This window comes from Melozone crissalis, unplaced genomic scaffold, assembly GCF_028551555.1.
Source record: "Melozone crissalis strain CALT ecotype California unplaced genomic scaffold, PUWL_Pcris_2 ptg000038l_1, whole genome shotgun sequence".
NCBI classification, from domain to species: Eukaryota; Metazoa; Chordata; class Aves; order Passeriformes; family Passerellidae; genus Melozone; species Melozone crissalis.
Genome location: NW_026535816.1, coordinates 5,297,749 through 5,321,328, shown reverse-complemented (window position 1 = coordinate 5,321,328; position 23,580 = coordinate 5,297,749). Strand labels below are relative to the sequence as shown.

Below are 23,580 nucleotides of genomic sequence, written 5' to 3'. Positions count from 1 at the left end.
GGAGGATTTGTGTTGCTGTCTTGTTGTACTTCGTATTTCTAGAGTCCCATACCTTCTGGGTGGTTTTCTCACAAGCAGCTCTTCACAGCAGTGTTGTTCCTGCTTCTTTATCAGGGCACCTCCAAGGCTCTCCCTGACCAGCCAACCCACCCCCTTTTATCCCAGTTATCTTCACTAGCCACAGCTGCTGCCCAGTTAAGGACATCACAGCTGCAGCCCATTAGAACAACTAGGATTGGGGCAAGGCCACTTATACAATACATAGATTTTACCAAGACTCATAGGCCACTTATACAATATATAGATTTTACTAGGACTCCTACTATACCCCTTGACAAGTCCAAGGGAGCAGACTCTTGGCCAAGTTTGTGCATTCAGTGTGGGTTTAATTTTTCCCTCAAGTTGTGATCAACGGAAAAACCTCAGGCAAAATTCTAGAAGTTATCACAGTAAAACTACTGAATCAGTAAACGTACTAGGAAGAAAGCAAGCTTCTAGTATATGTTTTTCTCTGTTTTGTTGTACAAATACCTTTGTGTGGGGGATTTGTTACCCCCTTCTTCTTCTCAGCTGCTTAAGGAAATAAATATATAGAAAAGCTGCACTGAAATTCTCTCTCAAGATGGTTATTTCATGAAAATGTTTTTCAAAGTTTACATTTTTGCAACGGAATAAATGCATTTTTCCCAAGGTGGATAATTAACATTTGCCCTCTCCATCTTCACTAGCACACAGGGATAAGCTGAACTCATCAATTTGACTGCCATAATAAATTTTAATGTTCTGAACACACATTTTCTTACTCTTATATGATTGAGGGAAAAAAAAACCACCAAAAACTTGTAAGAAGAAAATACTACACGTTCATAACAGTCTGGAATATACACGCATTGCCATGGCACTGTCTGGCTGTTTTCACTGTGAACGTGGTGCAGAGAATGGGAGGGGCTTAGCCACAATGACAACTTGTGACAGTGAGAGGGATGACAGGAGAAAAATGATAAAACAGAGTAGGATGTAGCAGTTTAGCTTTGCAACATTCAACTAAGGAAAAAGCATCATTTTACTTTAAAAAATATTTTAACGTATCTGTTTTGTTCTCTGTTCAATGTTTATGCTACACATTTAAGAGTGACTTTGAATTTGCTTTTCTGCTATTTGATGAGAACAGATGTTATTTTCTCCTAACTTCTTGACACCTGTAACTGTCAAAATTCCCCACGCTCATTTAATTATCATCCAACAAGAAGGATTTAGTCAAGCAATTTACCTAGAAGGGCCAATTCAAAATAAGATACCCTTTTCCCTGCTATTAAAGTAAATTCAAAGAGTCCTGTTTATTTCATTCATTGGAATGTTTGGCTCTGTCTTTTAGATTAAAAAAATAAAAATGCAACTTTATGTAGTCACCTAAGACAGCAGGGATAACACTGGGAGTAAAAAGCCCAGCCTGAAGGAATTTGCACATTTAAATTTCCCATTTTTCAGTTACAGTTTTTTAAAGGGGACTCTTGCACCCCCACTTGCACAAACATAATTTCCCTACAGGTAACTATTGTTATTGATACTTGAGACCTGAGCATGGTGTTTTAGCCACACCAAGCAGGATGTGTTTTCAAGCCATCTCATGTTTAGCAGTGTTTTTGTTTTAGCTTGCCTTTGCAGCTCTAAACCCAAAATGTGAACTAAAATGGATTGACTAGAGATAGGAAGGAGGTTGCAGTCAACCAATTAGGATTTGGTTGCAAATTTAAATACTGTAATCCACTGCAGCAATGCCATGTGGCAGAATGTGCTTGAGGCCCAGTGCAGAGCATGATGATGTTTTCCCCTTTCCTTTTTTTTTCCCCTGGTAGTTAACATAATTAATATCTTATGTTTTCTAGGAGTTGTTTCCTGCCCTTTCCATCATTACCTTGATTATTTAAAACTTGTGCACCTGTGTTGTAATAAGTTCAGAGTTTTCAGTTGGGGGACTTTGGGAACTTGCAGATAAAATAGTTAGGAAAAGATAAGTTTGGCTATGAGATGTGTGTTACAAATGTGCAGGGGCTCCCATGCTGCCTATGTCTTTGAAAGAGATTTTTGAAAACTAAGTGACTGCTGAAAAGGTCTTTGCTAAACTCTGTAAGCAGCCAAATTTCAGTGAGTACTTACAGTGCAAAATACCATAAGGGGGAACGAAAATTCATTTTTCTCTAGCAACTTGATCCACTTCACTAAAAAGCCCCAGAAGGTACGGTTAGTCTCCTTCTGTTCTTGTTATAACTTGCTTTCCAGAAATGTGGAAGCAGCCAGTTGGCCAACATGCTTCCTTTCTACTTTCTCAAGAATGCCATTCTTTGACTGCCTCAGCCTTGGATCCCCATACAGAATTGTAAGAATGGCTCCAGGGTCTGAATGCAAGTTATTTCCAGCTGTTCAGTGTGGGCAACTTCTTGAATGACTTTGTTTGTTGATATATACATTTTAAATTTGCTTTTGATTGTTGTGACATAGTTTAGGCACTGCCTCTTACCTGACACAAAAAGTGCAGTCAAATCATTAGTGTGAGTAAAAACCTTAAAATTAGAAATTATGACAAAAGACACAGCTTTCAGAGAAGCAGAATTTCAGTAAAATGTTTTTTAAAAACTTGTAAGTCCCATTTCTATACGTCTCTTAGATAGGTTTTGAATTTTTTTCTTCTGTAAGTTACTTTGAAGCCTCCAGTGCTTAATCTCCTTTAGTGTGTATTACCTTTCCAAGAAAAAAAATTAAATTGCTGGAGGCATACCTCAGAATTTTCCCACAGGGAACTGGAGGTAAAACACCAGCTAATAGAAATTCTGAGGAATTCACCCAATACATTTTAGTTATTATGTAATTGCTTAAAATTATTACCAGTAATGTTGGCGTTAAAAGGAGGAATCAGATACCTGCTGGGTTATCTCATAAGTTTTCTGGTTTTTATTTCTGAATCTCAATTATTAAGAAAGCAATCTGTCTACCTTTCTAGTAGCTTCGGAACCTAGCAGTCAAATAATCAGAGGTTAAAAATATTGGAAATAACTATATCCATATCAGTCTACTCCAGCTAATAGAGGGAGACACTGTAGGTACTCTCTTGTGCCAGTTGAAAAGCTGCATTTTTAAATATTCCCTGTCAGACAATGTGCATGGGAAAGAACACTCACCTGTTCCCAGCAATTTCCTGAACATTGCAAAATTTTCAAAAGTGCTTGCATTAACCCCAGAACTAAGTCCAAAGGAAAACTGTCATTATCTGCTCTTGTTCTCAGTGATCTGATTTATTTAATCATGTCCCAGGTCCTTCCTAAGCTTTTGGGAAGAATTTCTGAGCAGAAATGGGACTGTTTGTTCTACTAAGATGACTGCCAGGTCCTGGTCTGTGCTGTGTTTCGTTTTCCATCATTTAAACTGAATCCTGATTGCAGATGGATGAGAAACTGGGGCACAGCAAAATTAGCAGCAGTATTAGTAAATGAGACAGAAAGTGTCCTTTGCTATTTCCAGATACCGTGCAGAAGATCCACGTGCTCAGCTTGGTGGGATCACATGGGCTTTCAAAAGAGGCTGGGAGCAGGAAATAGAGCAGCTGTTGGAATTCAGCATCTCTGGGAATGGGACAGGGAATAATGAAGATGGGTCCTCACCACTCCAGTCCTCATTTTGGGAGCCAGCTGTCCCATTTGCAAGGATCAGAGAATGTAAAATAAATGAAAACAAGAGGGAAAATTGCCAGGTTGCATGTGCACACTTGCAGAGCTTGGGAGCCTCAGTCAGTGGGAGGGGCTGAGTTTTTGACACGTTTTGGACTTTTTTATTTCAAGTTTGGCAATGTCAAAACATACACCATTCTAGTGGGATAGATAAAGTTTTCAATGTTTGAGGAGGGTAAAATCCTCAAAAATCTAAAGATTTTCCAGTTTGCTCAGCATGTGTGGTATCCTCCTATAAGAAATGAGCGTTTTACAGCAGAGGGTGGTGGTTTTGCATCCTTCAGAGGACTGACTACACCACTTCAGTTAGCCAGTTGAGTTTTACATTACAATTTGCCCTTCTGGAGGCACCTGAACTTGAAAACAAATAGTCAGTAAAGTTCTTTGCCACTGAGCAGCAGGAGGTAAGAATGTCAGTGACATCTGCTGATGGCCAAGCTGCAGTTAAGAATTTTGGTGAACTATTCCCTGACATCTGTGTTTTCTAATTATTCTTAAACTAAAGGCAGATTTCCAGGACATAAGATCATTATTGCTACTGGGTTGATCAGTTACAGAAAAGGTGAGTGGTGGAAACCTGCCTGTTGGAGTAGCTGGGATACAGAGTAGTTCTTGCAGTGACTGGTCCTGCCTCCTTCGTATATTACTGGTGGGGATGATTTTTCTTCCATTCTGGCACAGGTGACACATTGAACTTGCTGAGCTGATTAATATCCCCAAACAAAAGCTTCAGCGTTTACTGTTCTAGAAGGAGGCTTGTCAAATTCAATCAGTCATTATATTTACATGGCAAATTGTTTTGGGGATATATCATAATCAGCATGTGTATGAATATTTTTCTGAAACAAAGCACAGAAACTTAACATTGTTTGGAACCCTTTACAACAAACAGAGTGGCTAAAGGAATGTTTGCAGCAGGAAGATAAATGTTGTTACATTTTTAATAAGTGTGGGTTTTTTCTTCCATAGTGAAAATTCTTTTACTGTTTTTGCTGGGAATCTTCTTTGTCAGAGGACTTATTTATCTCCTCTTGTTGAGGCTCAATTTATATGCTAACTGCTTTGGTAAAATGCCAGCTGACCTTGTGACAATTTTGTGCACATTGGGACTGGGCCCTTATGGTGTTTGTTTCTGTCACTAGTCTGGATGAAATTCCTTTTCTTGCTTTGCACTGCATAGGGAATGCTGCCTTACACTTTTACATTTGTGAAGAAGAAATAAAGATGTGCAAGGAAGGCACTGTGTTTCTTTTTGGGAACAGATTTTTATGGTGCAGATGTAGTTTCAACCCCCCTTTTTGAAACTGTGTGCTATTTCAAGGTGGCAGAGCAGGCACATTTGCAGGTTTACCATGTTGAGTTCAGGAAGAAAAAGAAACAATTGTGCAGTTTGACCTAGCAAGGGAAATTCTGATAGTCCATCAGTTGGTGCTGTCAGATCTGTGCCTTATATTACCTTGGCAAAATTTCAGCTAGCAGGCTTTTGTAGAGTTATAGACTGTCTTGACAATAACTGAAACTTGTAAAAAAATCTTATTTGATGACTACAGCATGGTTGCTTTGTAACGCATACATTTTCTGTGGTTTTCTGTAATGTAATTTAATGCTGTAACAAATGTTTTATTCCTTGTTAGAACGTCCCCAAATGAAGTATGAAAAATTACTGTAGAGGCAACAAAGTCATTAAGAACTGTAGTAGTACTATACAAGAACAAGAATTCCTGTCCATTATGCTGAGTTGATACTTTCACAGTAAAACCTGGTTTAATTCATGCCTTAGTAAGAACTGAATAGCAGCTTATTGTTTTTCTTTTAAAATTTCACTTTCATGAAATTCTTTACACACGGATTACAAAAAACCCTCAAACAACAAAACGAAACCACAACCCTCAAACCAATGTAATCACTTAAATCTTTCTGTAGAAGAACAATAAAGACAATTCTGGTGGGTAACTAGGAATATTTTGTGAATTATTACAAGCTTTAAACACAACACTGTAAGGAACTACAGTTGAGAAATAATTGAGTTTAGCATTAATTTGATAGAGAAATGACAGATATGAATGATATAAATAGAAACCTACAGAAGAGCTGAGTTGCCATTTATTCTGTTAATACCTTAATTTCATTGAGCTTGTGCAAATGGCCTCAGTGCCATGAACACTCTCCTTCTAATGGAATGTTCTGAGCTATTGATTCTTGGGCTGCATTCATTGCATACCTGAAGGTACAAACCAAGTCAGGGCCAGCTCTTTGTGCTCCAGGTTTACTTCAGAAGTGCTTCTGTACAGGTCAGAAAAAGGGTTCCAAGGCAAGTTGCCTCCCCCTAAGTTTCACTGAGTTTTAGGTGCTGTCTCTTTCAAGAGAGCATGAATAGTTCTGGGGTTTGAAACGAAATTCCCTTTCCTCAGTAACCACAGTTGCGTTTTCTCTCATAAACATTGAATGTAAAGATGGGATTTTGGAGAAGTCCTTTTCCTCTAGCATTTGAGTAGCCTGGGCTGTGAACCACAAACCTCTTGCCATAAAAACTCTTTTTTTTAGTTATTAAAAGTCTGATTTCTGTGGACAAACTCATAAGTTTAGGACAAAGATTTTCTTTTTAATGGGAGAAGGAGTCTTCACTCAGTAGGAAAAACTGTGCTGAGTATTATGGGCCTCAGAGTCATCTACCATGAAGCTTTTTGGTCATAAGTGTTCCTGAAAACTGATCCTGGCAGGAAAACGTTTGTGTCCCACCTTGGCAATCCTCCACAGTCAGTAGGACTGGTCTCTGTGGCAGACATGGCTGCAAAATTCTCTTTGGGCAATGCTGTTTGGAGTTTTTGATGATGTTAATGGCTCCCACAAGGAGCCAGCAATTTTAATAAAGAAGCTTTACTAAGACATGAGTTTAATTAATGGGAATGCACATTTTGTACATCCATTTCCTCTTCCACGCATAGATTTTCCCACAATGACTCTTTAGAATAGAAGCATTCAAGATTTGCATGTTTGATTTTTCTGATCTTGAGAATATGTGCTGCCTCAGATTAATGTCCCAATTGCCTTCTAACAGTTACTTAATTATATTTTTTTCCTTGGTTTGGAGCTGGAAGTTTTCCAGACAAAATATTATATTTTCTGAATTGCATAGTACTTTACTCTTTTCTTAATCCTAATGACTCCTGCAGTCCTACTGGCTTGTTCTGTAAAGCCACAGTCAGCATGAGTGACACTGGGATAATCTGCTTCACTATGCATTTTGATAGAAATTAATTCCACCCTGACCCTGTTGTTTTTCCAGACCAATCTGTAGCCTGGTCCTTGACCAATTTTTGAAAACTATGGCTGGAGCAGTTGCTGTTGAGTTTTTAGGAGTACAGAAATGCCACTGAGCTGCCAGCTCAGCACAAGCCTGAAAAACAGACAGGCAGTAGGGAACACATTGGTTCATATTTGACACACTATAATAATTACATTATCTTTCATGCTAGTGAATACTTTGATTCTCCTTTCCCTTGCTCATCTTCATGCATCAGACCCAGGGCTTGCAGGGGATAAGGAAAAGAGCAGCTCCACAGATGTGAGGTGAGGAAGGGCCTCCCTACATGAACCCAGTGTGGCCTGTGGGTAACGCAGGGCACAATTCTGGGGCAGCAGAGGGGACAGAGAGAGTGAGTCCCTGCTTTTCATCCTGCTCTGACGGATCATTCTGCTCCTTCCCCAGCCCCACAGAGCCTCAGATCCATGAGCTACTGCAGCATGGCCATGACAGCAATTTATGGGAGTCCAACAGAGATAAGATTTTAGGGCAAGGACTTGGTATTGTACTTGCAGGGAGCCCCATGGCAGGAAGGAATGATGGATCTGACTCCATGTTCTCAGAAGGCTAATTTATTATTTTATGGTACTATATTATATTAAAGAATGCTATACTAAACTGTACTAAAGAATACAGGAAGGATACTTACAGAAGGCTAAAAAGATAATAATGAAAACTCGTGGCTCTTTCCAGAGTCCTGACACAGCTTGGTCCTGATTGGCCAAAGAGCCAAAACAACTTGCATGAAACCAATGAAACAACCTCCTGTGGGTAAACAATCTCCAAACACATTCCACATGAGCACAACACAGGAGAAGCAAATGAGGTAATGATTGCTTTCCTTTTCTCTGAGGCTTCTCAGCTTCCCAGGAGAAAAATCCTCGGCAAAGGGGTTTTTCAGAGAATGTGAATGTGACAAATTTGAGTCCAATCACACTGAGAACTCAATCCAGGGGATCTCTGTTACATTCTTTCTGTGGGAAGAATGCAGTCTAAAAAATAATTAAATATCTATCAATATCTTAGGGTTTTAAAGGTAAAGAAAAAATCTTATGACAGAACAGTCATACCCAGGACTGCCTTGTTCTCACTTTCAAATAAAAACCTTATATGTTTCTTTTAGTAACAGAAAGAGTGTAAATGTACAGCGCCTTCAGAGATGACTTTACTCCTTAAAATTGGTCTTAACTGGACAGTTAGAAATGATAATCCAGTTGCTGGAGAAACAAATAGCCAGAATTATCTTCCACTGAATCTGTGCCAGCACAAAGAGCACACTGAATAATTTCTTCTCACTGATCCTTCTTTCCCTAAACAGATAAACAAAGTTTTTAAGGAAGTTCCGTGGCATTCTTACCTGGCAAAAGCCAGGTTAAACGCACAAGGTTTTTGTCTTAACCTGCCAAGAAACATTCCCTGTGGCTGACCCAACACTTCAAACACGCTGAGAGTTCTTGTTCCTGTAAGCATTCTGTTCTGAACTTCAGGGCAGCCACTCTCAGCCCAACAGCCGCTCACACAAGGACCTTTGGAAAATACAGGAACCAGAAAATCATTGATGAGTAGAACTCAGCATAATCCCAAAAAAATCACTCTCCATGGCCATCCCAGTTTTGTATTTACCACCTCAATATTTTAGCAACACTTGGGGTATGGAGATTATTCTGTAATTAACCCGTGGAGTTAATTACAGTTAAGGTATTTATTTCCCTGCTGACAGACGTGCACAGGGTGCTTTGGGCCGAGGGGCTGCTTATCCACCAGTCCCCAGAAAAGGGATACAGGTGGTGAGCATACAGCCACATGAGACAGGGTTTGTAATTACACTTTTGCACCACATCTCCTCGTATCTCTCTGCTTTTTTGCCAGACAATATCTCTCTCCCCATAGCAGGAAGACAATACTGGTATTTCACCAGGTATTGCAAACTTTTGCCTGCCTTTGATTTCCTCTTCATCTCAGAACACAAACAGAAACAGTCCTTGAAGTATATTTAGACTAAACTTTTTTTTAAATGTTAATTTTCAGGAATGTTGCCAATTCACTTTTAGCAGATGGTTTGCTATTTAATGTCTCTAGGCAGGCAGAAAAGCTTTAATCAATAGAATCAAAAGAAATGTTGAGAAATTACAAGAAATTTTACAAAATCAAAGGCATTTCCTACATATTGTCAAGCAGACAAAAATATATTGACAAGTTGTTACTGCAAGGAGCTGAGGAATGCTTCCCACATTACAACACTGAATTTCCTTTAACATGTTTTCCAATCCCCAGGTTTCCTCATAACAAGGTATTTTACCCTGTCATAAATTTAGAAATTCTCCAAGAGCAGCTTAATTAAGAAAAAACAGATCCAGGGCTGAGCCATTAAAAACCTACCCTCAACAGCTGGCATTGCCCACATACAAAGCTCTACCTCTGCTTACTTCTTTGAACAAGAAATCAGTGCTGTGGTTCCCTGTTTCCCTGGGGCCCAGTATTCCACCTGCACCTGCAGGCAGCCAGGAAAAGAGAAAAAACAGGCAGGGATCAGCCCAGCCACCAGCTATCACTGAGTTACTGCAGAGAGCACTGAGAGCTGTCTGGAAACCTGATTCCAGCACTTCAGGCAACACTTCCATCCTCTGCTCTGCCAGGCTGCACTGCCTGCTCCTGCTGCTGCCACACTCAGAGATTTTGCCAGCACACTCCCATGTGCTCTAACCAAGCTCTTGCTTTTGTCAAAAATGCCTATTTTATGATTGGCTTTTCGCAAATATTAAAATGAATATTATATGTGTTATGTTAGAAAGTGATGCTGTATTAATTTTCTTAAGTAGGGTGTTAAATATAGTTTTAGGTTATAACATAATGTTAAAATAGAAACTGTGCTATGTAAGATACTTTTTTTTCAAGAAAGGACTCACACTGAGATAGCAGCCACAGGACACCTGAATCTTTCAGAGATAGAGAATTTATTGCTCCATTATCAGAAGAAATTAACTTCTTCCTGCTTCGCTCAGCCAGGACAACACCATCAGGATTCAGAGGAAGAAGCTGACACTGCCCAGACAGAATCCTGTGTTTGAATGGAATTTATGCATCGTGTATGAGGTGTATGAATATGCAACAGGCTGTTGCTGTTAAGGGTTAATCCTCTGCTAACGTGGGTCCTTTTTCAGACTTATTTTGCCCAGAAAAGGTACCTGGACCATCCGTAACTCTTTGTCTCATATTGTCCTAATCCTCATTGTCCAAAATTATTATTACTCTAATTATATTGCTATTTTTATGACCATTTTATTACTATTAAACTTTTAAAATGTTAAAAACAAGTGATTGGCGTTTTTCACACTTTGCTGCTTGCATTACCATTCACAAACTCTTTCATGTAAGCCCCTGTCAGGCAATAGTGGAGCCCCTTCCTACCTCCCAGACAAGACATATGGATCCTTAGCTCAACCAAATTTTCAGAGAGAGATATGATATAGAAAATATTTTAGATATTTAACATTTCCATATTCATGTACATGCAAAATTTTGTATTTACATCAGTATTTAAATGAGAGTAATAGAATGAGCACTGTGAAGGTGCTTTAAACAAATTTTGTATCTTTTTATGTAAGAAAGACATAAGCTGTGCTGAAAACTCATGTGTGTTGATAGAATTGCACTTATAGGAAGTGTAAGAATGAACCAATGAGATTTAAATATTTCCATACCAAAAGCATTCCTGTTACAATGGGAGCAAGTGGCAATGATATGTATCCAAATATGTCTTGTGTTGTCATCTTGTTACAGCTTTCTCCAGTGTTGCTGCTTTCAGTGCCTAAATTCACCAGTGATCTTGGCACTGTGTACAAGTTTTCACATCCCTTTGGAACTTGTGTTTTTCTATTGCTGGGTTGTTTGGTTTATGCGTAACAGTTTTGCATTCCTTTTAAACTTGTACAGCTTTACAGCCATGTGAAAACGTTACCTGAAATACCTCATTCTGTTATATCTCAGTTTAATGATGTCATAATCCTTTATGGCTGACATCATGTTGTAAAGTCACAGAGTTCTAGCTCTGAAAAAGCAGGATCAAAACAACAATGCACAATTATAATACTTAAGACCAACAGCATCACAATTTTGGTTCCAGGCCCAGTATTTTGCCTTTAATAGTCCGGCTGCATGCAAAAAAAAATTCTTACTTCATTAAAGATGCTACACATGTTCTATAAGATCCATACAAGCTAAAGCAAATAGATTTAAGTCTTGAATTTTTGAAGATTTGGGGTTAATTAACAAGAAAATATTTTTAGCAATCTACTGGATGTGAAATTGGTTTTGAGAGTGGCAGGAAAGCAAAAGGCTTTCAGAAGAGAATCAACAATGGTGCATAACTTCTTTCCACTCCATGGAAACTCACTAGGCACTAGTTTCACCAGTTTCAATAAAACCAGTGCAGAATCCAGAGTTTCTACTCAATAACTGCAATTTCATATCAACTAAGAAAGGATAAAACCTTCAGGTATTCTTGTGCAGCCTGTAGCTTTTGCTGTACTTTTCTGCCCCTTCACCCTCCTTGTCCTTCAAACTGTTAAATGTGAACACATCTAATCAGAAATTCCACAGAAATTACAGCATACTACTCCCACACCCTTCACTTGAGCAACTTAAAATACTCCTGTTAGCACAAGTAGAAGAGGGAAAGGCTGCAATAACATGATCATTCCATATACAGCTGGGAAAATTACAAATACCTCAGAGAAAGACAAATACAGAGAACAAAGTTATTTTTTAAATGGTTCTGTGCTCAGTTCTGCAAGCCCTTTTTATTCTGTGCACAGAGAAATCCCAGAAGATGTTTTCTTCAACCTTAATTTCAATGCAATGATAATCCTGTAATGGATGAGTACAGACTCACTGAGTCTGCAGTGCTTGAAAAGTTTATCTGACAAGTTTTACTTTTACCTCCAGCATGCCAAATCTTCTTGCAAAGCCTCTGGCAAGTCATGACTTGATGCAAAAAGAAAAGCTTCAAAGCAATTTGAATCCACCATGAAAGCAGGGACAGGTAATTCTCTGCATTAGTTGGATGATTCATGAAAGAGATCTTTAGCTAGATTCAGATTACATATGGGCAAGTAACACAGTCTAAAAATCTTCATTATCTCCCTAAAATGAAGGCTGGAATGATCATTTATCTCTGAAGGAAAAAGCCCACAGAAATACTTTTTTTTTCTTATACTCTTCAGAAAGCTGCTTATAGAAATCCTATTTTCTCAGAGATCACCCATGACAGCTCTAATAAAAGGAAAATTCAAACATTCACGTTTAAAATATTGGGCTTGATTTAGTAGATGAGAAATGCCAAAACCAAAACTGCAACAGGATTTCCACACCTCTGCTGACATTACTAACACCAGGTCACCAAGCTCCTGAATTTTTATCATAAAAGCAGAGATTTAGGCAGTTGTGTGGTATTTAAGATGGGCTAATTAAAACCTGCATGTTGGGAGAGGTATCTGAGCTCATACTTCAGGGTTCATGCCAGCCTCAAATTTGTGTCTCTGGCAGATGTGGCTACTGCAGCACACCTCAGCATCTCCTGGGGGGAAGAAGGGACCTTGTGTCTGATTCTTCTGAGCAGCTCCAGCAGCCAAACCTGCCACCAGCAGTCTGTAAAAGTGAGGCCAAAGCAGTTCTCTCTATCCCCCTCCTCTGCCCTGCTCCTGCAGGCCTCATCCATGGGGATGAAGGCTCCAAGTCAGGGCTTCCACTACACACTCACATGGCACTGATCACAGGACAGCTGGGATTCCTGCCAGCTGCCACAGCCCTGTTGTCATAGAAATAATACATTTTTAAAATCTCATGCCTTTAAAATACAACTGAAGTAGCGAATATAGCAAGAATCCCTCACAGACTTGAGAAGACACATTGGCATTTTAAAGACCAAGCACTTCAAGGCAGCAGCTTGGACCTTCCACCTTCATATTCTAAAACAGAAATCAGAATATTCTCATATTCTGATTAACATTTTGTTAATTTTCAAAGCACTGGAGAACTGTAATAACAACCATCAGGTTTGCAGCTCCTAAACATCTCTGCCATTCCCTCAGAAAACTGAGGGTATCATGTTAAAAACAGAACCTTAAGTACAAAATAGCAGTTGAGCAGAGAAAAACTGTGTAGAAAACAGAAACAAAATGTTGTTTCACAAAGAATATATCTGCACTGCACAACCATAGAATAGATTTAGATATATACAGGTATATAGATTCAGGTATATAGCACCAGGAAGTCAAAGCATTAAGATTCCTGTACCTGAGAATTTCAGTGTCTATGCAGAGTATCTGTCCACACTAATCCAGTAGCTTGTTAGTGAGCTGTTTATCATGTTCCTAAAAGGAAGGAGCCCAGACGTTTCTAAAGAGGCTATAGATAGCACTGCAAGGCCAAGGGCAGCACAGAAAACTGCCTCTGGAGATAGTTAAATGGAAAATAATACAGCAGACCAATAAAAAGGGATTTGCCTCAGAGGAATGAAGTTAGTTTTCACAATATGAAGTTAGTTGTCACTTTTGCGCTAGTCAGAAATTAAACTTCATGAATTTTGTTAATTGTGGACCAGTAAATCCCCTCACTGCTCTGGACTCAGGGACAATCCCAAGACACCACAGAGCCCAGTCTCCAATCTCCAGGCCAATTGTGGCTGACAACATAATCTTATGGCTGCATGCAATGAGAACAGCCATTAACCAGCTCCAGAGGATTCATGTCCCATTGTGTCACTTTCCACATTCCATACTGTATTTATAGCTGAGAATCAAGGTCCTGGGCTGTTCCTAAGACAAACAAGGATCCTCCATTACCCTCAGGAGGCAGCTAAGCCCTCTTCAAACTGCCACTGCTGTCTCAAGATTTGAGCCCAATGTTTGCTTTTTAAAATCAGCATAGATTTTCTTTATACATCAGGTCTCTAACATTCAATAGATAACGTCAGCTTACCCCAACACTCCCTACACTTATGCACACTTTCACAGGGTAACAATGATGACAAGACCTTTCTGTTGAAGGGAGAATTAAAGTAAACTGCTTCTGTGTATTGTCACAGGCAATGGAGCAGTGTTGGGTGGAGACTGGCAAAAACTGCCTCATGTGATGCCAGAAAGAGTGAGAGTCCAGCACCAAGCTGATCTCACACATGACACACAATTCCCAGCAGCTGTGTGTAGGTCCTGCTTTATGTTTCTTTTCAGGTGTATTTACCTCTATTCTGGTCATACAGATAAAAATCACTCGTTAGTACTGAAGTGGGCACCACAAGCTGGCAGGAAAACCCTCAGCTGGAACCCCTGCACAGCTGCAGGCTGCTCATGCCAACCTGAGCAAGACAGCCCAAAGTGACACCAGAGTGGCACAAACGAAGCACCGGGTGCAGGACCTGGAGCAGAACAGCTCTCTCCATCCCTGCTCAGCCCATCCATCCTCTGCTCAAACACTGCACTGAAAACCCCCCTCCTTCCACAAAGGCTGGGCCACTATGCAGAGATAACAAACGTCAACAAAAACGATATTTTTCAGAGAAAAATGCAAACTTTTCTAGCTTAGCAATGAGGGAATTTGTGGAGGTCATGGAAGTCACAGCTCTGCTCCTGACTAATTTTTTTAACCTTCTGTTGAACACTTCTTTCATGTGAACTACAGAAATTGTCAGGATTGAAGGAAAAGGAATCCAGATCAATTCCCTTCCCAACTACAAAGCTATCATTCACTCTCACTCCATGGCCAAATAAAACTTTCCTTACTTCCGTCAAAAGAAACAATCTCAATTGTTTCTTTCTCTTTTATGCCAATTCCATTGAATAAACCTCAAGAAACAGAGCAACCCAGATGACAATCAGAAAAATGGAAAACAAATTTGAAAAAAGAAACCTCATTCTGAAGAAAACAGAATAATTCAATATCCACCAATGAAATCCAATTACCTTAATAAGGCCAAACTACCACTCCTCAGTTTTGCCCACTGCATCCTAACCCCAGTGACATAAATCCTCAGTGGAAGAACTGGCAAGAATGCAATTAGGAGGGAGCTGAAGATATTCAAAGCGCAAAAAAGTTAATTTAATAATGGTAATAACATACAATCAAGGTGTAGTCAACAGAATCAATATTAAGTCTTCACTAGATTGTCCTTGAAATACCTACACCTCCAGTGTTGCTTGAAAATTTACAGCAAATTAAGTCTTCCGACTGAAATAACTATATTAAGGTTTCTTTGGTGTGCTCATCCCTAAGCATGGAAGAACATGAAAGTTAAATCCCAATTAATCTGCACTGACATGCAGCCATCTAGAATGACTTGAGAAGTCACAGTCTAAAGAGGAAAAATAACAGGATTAATCCTGTCTCTCTTACATATGCAAGTAGCTGCTTCCATTGCAATTAACTGCATTGGGACAGCAGATCTCTGTGCTTGCTCAGAGACAGGGAATTCAGAGCCCTCTGCAGTGAGCAGGAGCTGAGCGTTCCCAGGGCTCCTGCCTGCTGCTCATTTGTTTCTCAAAAGAATAAATGTGTTGCAACATATAGTGATAAACATGCCTAATTGCTTTTGAGCTTGAGGGAAATAAACTGAGGGGATTTAGCCATTAATTATTCCCAAAAGGGAAGTACCTCAGAAGTAAGAGACATGGTGGAGTGGCCATTGGAATCCTGGTGAGCTGGCTTTATGGAACCCAGCTAGAGTTAGTTAGCCAGGCTGCAAAAGACAGAAGACATCCTACTTTGTGTTGAGATCAAGAAATAAAGGGTAGATAAGAAATGTGACATTTACTTACTCAAATTTTCCCAGGCTAAAATTAAGAATGTGGATTGATCTAGTCCCCAAGCCCAAAATATGCAGTTTCTGAGAGCAAATCATTTCACCCTAATACCTGACCCAGGGACAGAATGAATCCCACAGTGGAGACCTCTCCCTCGCCCAGCTGACCACAGACAGTGATCACATATCCAACTGTGGGATAGCTAATATTAGCTCAAGTAAATCCACACAGCAAATCATTCCAAGCAGCAGAATGAAAGACAATGTAAACAGCTCTTCTCTCACAAATTTTCCCAAGTCCATACAGCGCCTGATATTCCACTGATAAGAACAGACACAGCAGCTTGCAAGGATGGAGGACCAAAGTCCTGCTAGGACACAGACATCTTAGTCAACATCCATCAACCTTAAAAATTCAGCTAGTCCAGAAATGAACTGTGTGTTACAGCTTCAATTTAGATCTAGCCTCTGTCTTTACTGTTTAGTAAATCTGCTTAGGTCCAAGGGCTTGGGAGGAAAAATGGGTGAGGGCAAGGAAGCAAGTTCATGTCATAAACCTCACAGTCTATAACCTTTTAAGATAATTACACAACAAAAACATCATCTGATTAAAACTAGGAAGGCTGAAAAATACTGAAATGACATTGAGTAATAAGACAGGATGATGTGCAGTGGTGTTTTGAGTGACAGGGGTTTAATCATAGCTTAGTTTCTCAAGGAAAATTAAACTATGAACTATGATGGCCTAAAGTGAGGCTGTAGAAAATGACACAATTCTTCCCTCTGGATGTTGTTTTTCACTTTGTCACTGATACAAACTATCAGATTAAGAGCAGCTTGCCCACTCCCCTGATCTTCCAACTGCACATATGATTTAGGGTGAGTTTTTGGTGTCAGAGTCAATGCATGATGCATTATTAAGATGAAGGATATGTTGTGATCTGTCTGAAGCACTCTTATATTGATTTTAATAACCTGAGAGTGTCTTGGGTTTCTTGAGCCACTTTGGTGTTTGTGAACTCAACAGAACACAGTTTTTCTACCCCATTTAACACTTGTTAACCTCAGCCCTCTAAGGTATACTTTCTGGGAATAGAGCTCAGTGCTACTACACAGTCCATGTGGCACAGACCTCTGTCAGGCATGAAAAGGGCTGCATTTTGCATCAAGCTACCCATCTGGTCCTTTACTCAGTTTCTTTCACACACATAAACACACACATACACAACTAATCTCCACAAAACACCATCCTGTCTGCAGCCTCCAAAGGAGGTGGGAACTAGAAGTTTCCCTCAGTGGGCTGCCAGCTAGCATGGAGCATATGCCTCCTACTGAAGAACTGGGCTGAGGGAAGAGATTCTCCTTGGTTGTGGAGCACTCAGATGTGATCAACACCACAATCTCACCACACACTGCCACAGAAAATCCTGCAGGTCGCCATCACTGCCAAAAGGTAAAGTCACTTGGCCCAAACCATCTTGTGTGCTGAGTGTGGCCACAAGCCAGGACCTCAGGATTCCCAGGGTTCAGGCAGCTCAAGCTTCAGCATCCAGCTTTAGCTCCACAAGCTTCTTTCTGTGCCCTGGGATTTCCCTGTCCATACCATTCCTTCCGAACACCAGGCAAACCAGCTTTGATTCCCTCTGAACCTCTCCTGTCTGGAAATCTCTTTTCAGTCTGATACTTTTCTTGCCGTGAAAATGTCTTTTTAAAACACATACTTTAAAAGGGTTTTTTATGAAGGCATATCCTATTTCTTCTCATTTCCAGGACACTTGATAAAATATTACAAGATTGCAATTTATATGCTAAAGGAATTCCCAGATGGCATCTAATCACACAATCAGAAAGCAAATTAAAATGAAATATTAGGGTAACACCATGTGTAAAATGCAGCAGCTATAGCTCTCTGGCATTTGCAGGATATCCTATGGAATGTAATCCTATTACCTGTGCTAACTTCATGCCTGTTGGGCATTGCAGAACATCTGAGCTACTGAGACCTCTGTCTGACACAAAAAAGAAGTGGTCCAAGGAAAAGTTTAATAGCAAACTACAGATAACCCTTATAACCATGTCTAGAACCATTACAGCAGCTGGTTTACTCCATTTCTGGCAACAACTCTCAAACATGTCATTTCTTAAAGCTGGCCTTCAAGTTCAAATCAAACCCAGTCAAGCTTGGGATATTTATTTCAATAACTTCAGTGAGTTTTGCACCATGACCCAGAATTCACAGTATCGCACAGTTCTGAACAAAATCTGATTAAAGTAAGACCCTATTCTGCAGTATCTGCCACAGGAATTCCTGTGAGTACCTCAGTTATAATTATTTGGCAAATAAAAGTACAGAAAACCCACTCTGAGCTAAGGATCTGTGATTTTTATTTTATTCATTTATCTTAAAGACTAAGTAGTTTCAATAAGGCATGAGAAACTTGTAAAGCTTTTATTTTAATACCTAATATTTTAGTACTTATCACCAAACTGTTCACTCAGTTAATTTAGAAAGACCCTCTTCAACTTTAAAAGAAGCATTATTTGAAGGAAAAAAACATCTGGTTTGGCTTATGGATAATGACCAAAAACAAACGCTTATGCTCTAATCCATGCTATACCCTCCCCTGGTTTAAGTGAACCTTTTCTCTACTACTCTAAGAACTGGCGACCAAAGGCACCAATATGGTTAATTTCCTTGAAAACAGTCAGTTTGCTTGAAAATAAACAAGTCTATTTGAGTTTCCCACCAACAAACATGAAGCAGTCCAGCCTCATAAGGGAAGTCAATTAACTTTGTCTACCTCGTTCTTAGCCAGAGCCTTTTGGAAAATCCCTGCCTTCATATGTGCTTCCACAGTGCACTCCACTGGCACACAGACAAGAATACATTTGCTTTTAAAAATCCATTTCAGGAATCAAGACAAACTTAAGGACTGTATGATAGAACTTAAAACTTGAAGAAGCTGCTATAATCCATTCTCCAGAGAAGAAAGGGGAAAAAATTATAAAAGCAGCATTTACTTTGAGCAAGATGACAAGACTATCTGAGATACGAGCGCATATACAAAATGAATTATGATAAGCCATATTTAGAAAAATATTAACACAAGTCAAAGCAAAGTAGCTGGGCTTTAATAGCACTACAAAGTTATGTGCATTGACAAAGCAGGGAAGCCCAGAACACTTGGGGCTACCCAGCCTGCCCGCTCCATTTGCTTCATATTCCCACAAGACCAGTTGGTCAAAGCTGCTTGGAAGTGAGCAAGGGTTTTTTGCACCTTCATCACATAGTCTACTCTTCTTCTTCAGGTTTAGGAGAGACTAGAACTGGGATTTCAGTATTTGGTGGAGGTTATACAGAAGTGGAGAAAGATGGTGCATCTAGATTTTGTACAGGTTCTCACCTACCCCCAAGCCTCATGACCAACCAATTCACTTGGCAGGCTGAGAGAGTGACAGTGTGATATGCCATGCAGATGATGAAAGTATAAAGGAAGACACTAAAGATCCCCCAGTAAAGCATAAGTCATGTAAAATCCCAAACTCACAGGAAATAATCATATTCTCTCCCAGTGCCTCCCCACTTCAACCCTCCTCCCAGGGCACCCATTAAAAGGCAATCAAATTAAAAGGCATTACATAAAGAGAGATCGCCCCAGTTATAACCCCAAGAGGCTCCCGGCACCACAGCGGCACTAAGGGAAAACCTTCATCATCCCAAGGAACACAGAGCCTCAGCACGGATTAGCAGAGCCGGGCTTAAAGGGGGAGGAGAACAAGAATTCCACTAGCAGCAAACCATTTTGAAAAATAACAAATAGAAATTAAAAATAAAAATATTTAAAAATAAACAGCAGGATGAGAAGCGGGTCTTGGCTCCGAGCCCCCCGGCGGAGCCCTGTTCGGGGAAGGCAAGGCAGGAGCTGAGGGCGGCTCCAGGCCGAGCCCCGCGGGCGGGGGCGGCTCCCGCAGGGCCCCCGGCTCCGGGAGGGCTCCGGGAGGGCTCCTCCGGCCATCCCGCACGCTCCGGGCTGGCCACGGCTCCGCCGATCGCGACAGACGCGACAGACACACACACGGCGGGAGGGGATGGAGCCGCACACGGCGGGCGGAGAGGGCGAGCAAGCGGGGGTGAGGTGGTACCTTGGATGTGCTGCTTGATGACATTTTCCAAATGGTCCAGCCTTTCTATAATCCTTAAAGTGTCCCCTTTGTCTTCCTCTAACTTTTTTTCTGAGATCGGCTCCTGCACTTTCACATAAACACTGGCAATGTAGTTGGTGACCCAGCCCACGTACAGCAGGCAGACGATGTTAGTCATTCCACTCAAAATCACGCAAGTGGACACTAAAGTTTTGGTTTTCCTGGTGCACACCATCCTGAGATCCCTCCATATAGCTCCAGAAATCCTGTGATCCAGAAAACAAAAATAAGCTGCGACGAATACAAATCCTTTTCCCCCTTTCCCCGAAACGGAGACCACTCCGGAGTCAGTAAATTTCCATGCAAAAAGTTCTCCGATCCACAGATAATAAAAAATACTTGTCGCCTACCTAGAAGGAGCGGTGGGGGCAGGGAGGGCTGAGAATTAGAATCCCGGCTTTGAGCACATGAAAATCGCGGAAAGTTTGCGACGGCAGTGCCGAGAGCAGACAGCGAGGCGTGCCCGCCGCCCGGCTGCCCGCTGCCCTCAGGCACCGCCCCCGGCCCCGGGCATCACGGACGCGGCCAGCCCAGCGCCCGAGCCTGGCAAACTTTGTTCCCAGCGCCGCCGCTTCCCATCGCCACCGGCCGCGGCGGAGCCCGGGCGCCGGGAGAGCCTGCCGGGGAGCGGGGCTGGCCCGGGACTGACAGCGCCCGGCTCCAATGGCAGCGGCGCTGGCGGGGCCGCGGGGCGGGGATGCGGCGGGGCCCACCTGCTCCTCGCTCCGCACCGAGCGGCGCCGCGGCCGGCACGCCGCCTCCTTCCTTCTCTGCCTGCCTGCCTCCCTCCTTCCCTGCCTGCCTCCCTGCCGTGCCCGGGGCTGGCTGCGGAGGATCCCCAGCCTGGAGCAGCAGAGGCGGCAGCCGCCAGTGCCGTTCGCTGCGAGAGCAGCGGTGCCGCCGCTCGCAGCCAGAGGCGTCCATTTGCCTGAGCGGTGAAACCAGAGACGTGCCTTGGGCTCCGAGCGACCCCCCAGCACTGCGATGTGTTCGGCTTTGAGCCTCTCGGCGTGCCCGCTTCCCCTGGAGGTTGGGCTGGCAGTGCCGAATGGCTGCGCGCATCCGCACCGGCAGCCCCGTATCCGTCCGTTCATCGCCTCCCCCAGCTCCGGAGGGACACGCTCTAGCCGAGAACATCCAGAATTAGCTTCAGTATCAGGGGCAGAATCAGTAACTCACAATTTAGTTCAGCATACCCTGCTGCTTTCCTCTTTTCACCTCATATTTTACATTATTTTTGAAAGCACATTAAAAAGGCGAATTCCTCTCAATATGAAATCTCACGCATTTGAGAGAAGGCACATGATTAATCTTTTCCATTCCTATTAAATAGGGACTTTTGTTCTATATGAGATCATTTTCTTTTGATAGTTTCAAGACAGAAATATAATCAGCATATCCAGTATTAGAAACAATGAAGCACGTGTTAATTAACACTCTAAAATTATTTTAAATACTTATCCAATGAAAGCAAGAATATCAAATGTTGCGGATTGACTGCGCTGTGTAGTCACGCTCCAGAACTGATTGTGCCACCAGGGTTTGCCAGTGTGCAGAAAGCCCAGCAAGGTTCCAGGCCATACTGCTCTGAAGCATAAACATGTGAGTGTTCAAACTCTTCAACAGCTCCAATGTACATTCCAACATCTCAAGGGAAATAAAAGCAGATGATTTGTCTTAGGTCTTTGGGTTGTTATTTTTAAATAAATTTCAAGCAAGACCCAGTATTCAAGAGAGAAGGCCGCCAAACTGTCCTGCCAAAAGGCAGAATGATTTCTTCCTTTCCATCAGTTGGTACTCCATAGAAACAGTAAAAATGACGAGTACTCAGACACATACAAACCAGCACCAACAGAAGCTGCAGTCAGCTCTGCCAACAAAGCTGAAAAAACAAACTGCCCTCTCAGCCTTCTGAGCCGCTCTAAAAACTAACTGAAAATTTGGCCAGTTTAAAAGTAACACTAGAAGAGCTGAGCCCAAGATAACTCCCTTGTAAATTAGAATATATAACACAAGGTATTTGAATTAGAAAACAATATTGACATTTTAAGGAAAAATATTTTCAATAATACAGGGAAGTTTGCTGGACAAAGCAGTCAATGAACAAGTTCAAGCTTTGTAAAAGACAAAACACTGACAGAATATATTAGAACAGTTCCACCCTCTAAGTCAGTCAATCCACTTGGTCTGCAATAAATGTTTGTCTACACCATCGTTTATTTTCCTATTTCCTGTCTTTGTGTAACACTTCAGTGCTACAGCTTTGCTTCTGGTAGCAACTGAGTGCTATGGCTGAAGCCTTTAATAATAGCGTTACCTAGACTTCCTTTAATCTTTGTAAACCCTGCCTGCAGTCACAAACTACAAATTTCTCAGCAATTTAGGCAGAATCCAGGACTTAGCCTGGGACTTCTCAATTTAAAGCACAACTTACCTGAAATCAAACCAAGTAAGGGATGAGTAACAAGCATTAATAAGTCATAATTGCCATGGAAATGTATAAAAAACTAAGCACTCACTTCTTTTATAACCAAATATGAACATTAGTACTCCTTATTAATGACTGTAAGCACATCCATAAGTGATACAAGCATTTGGAAAAAGGTGGATAATGTGTCTCACAGCCTTAATAGGTTGCTTATAGCAGTAGATAATTGATTAACCTACAGTAACTATTCATAGTTCTTTAGGCTTTTGTTCCCATCAGCTCTCTGATAATGTTTAAAATACATTTTCATTTATAACCACATTCTCCTACTGCCAAAGCTGCACTCCTGTCTCCTAACTTGAGCCTCGATTTTACTGAAGCTACTCTTAATACTGACTTAATAGCAAAACCTCCAGATGCTTTGATACACACCAAAACCACAAATTCTCGTTTTCATGCCTCTGGTAATAATATTCTAAACAGGTCTCTTTAAAAGCCTTCCTTTATTGGTTTATATGAAGTTGGAAGCATCTAAGCGTATGCCATTTAGAAATTGGTTGGTTTTGTAATTTTGATTTATTGTTTAGTATTACAGTCCAGATAAGACCCCTTTGTGTGACATATTACATAAATACATAAGCAGTCCACTTCAATAATTTAATGGGAACAAAAACAGGAAAAGGAACAATAGGAGAATAGAAATGCTGCCAGCCTCACATTATAGTCAGGGAGAAAATTAGGTGGTAAAACCCTGAAATGTTTCTTTTTTGAACATTTAAATTATAGGGGAACACAAGGTCTATGAAATATTTTTGCTTAAATGAAAGTGGTATTTTCTGCTTCAGATATTTAAGCTTGAGGCAGTACAATCTACTGTGCAGGTTATTAAAATATGTGTCCTGATTTTATCCTTGTCCTGATACTGCTGTGCTATGTCATGCTATGCAAATATATATTATATTTTACATTATATTTTACATTCTTTTCATTTCAACATAATTATTTCACATTTCTTAAAACAGGTATGTATTACAAGCCTTAATGCAGATTTCCCCCAACCACACTGCTGTAATAGGGCACCATTTCAAACAGTGCTGAGGAAATATTAACCTCACAATCTAGCAAATAA

The 23,580-nt window shown here is 40.9% G+C and overlaps 1 protein-coding gene across 3 annotated transcripts in view; it reads right to left on the bottom strand.

Moving 5' to 3' along the window:
* The window catches only part of GALNT18 (polypeptide N-acetylgalactosaminyltransferase 18), a 217,089-nt gene extending 196,469 nt beyond the window's left edge, over positions 1 to 20,620 (bottom strand). The window contains exons 1-2 of one of the 3 annotated variants that reach the window (XM_054283714.1): positions 20,374 to 20,620; positions 19,964 to 20,229 (exon numbers count right to left, since the gene is read on the bottom strand). In XM_054283714.1, coding sequence (XP_054139689.1) covers positions 19,964 to 20,198 — 235 coding nt within the window. In that variant the 5' untranslated portion in view covers positions 20,199 to 20,229; positions 20,374 to 20,620. The other 2 variants (XM_054283712.1, XM_054283713.1) reach the window with 2 other exon arrangements.
* Positions 20,621 to 23,580: the final 2,960 nt, after the last annotated feature.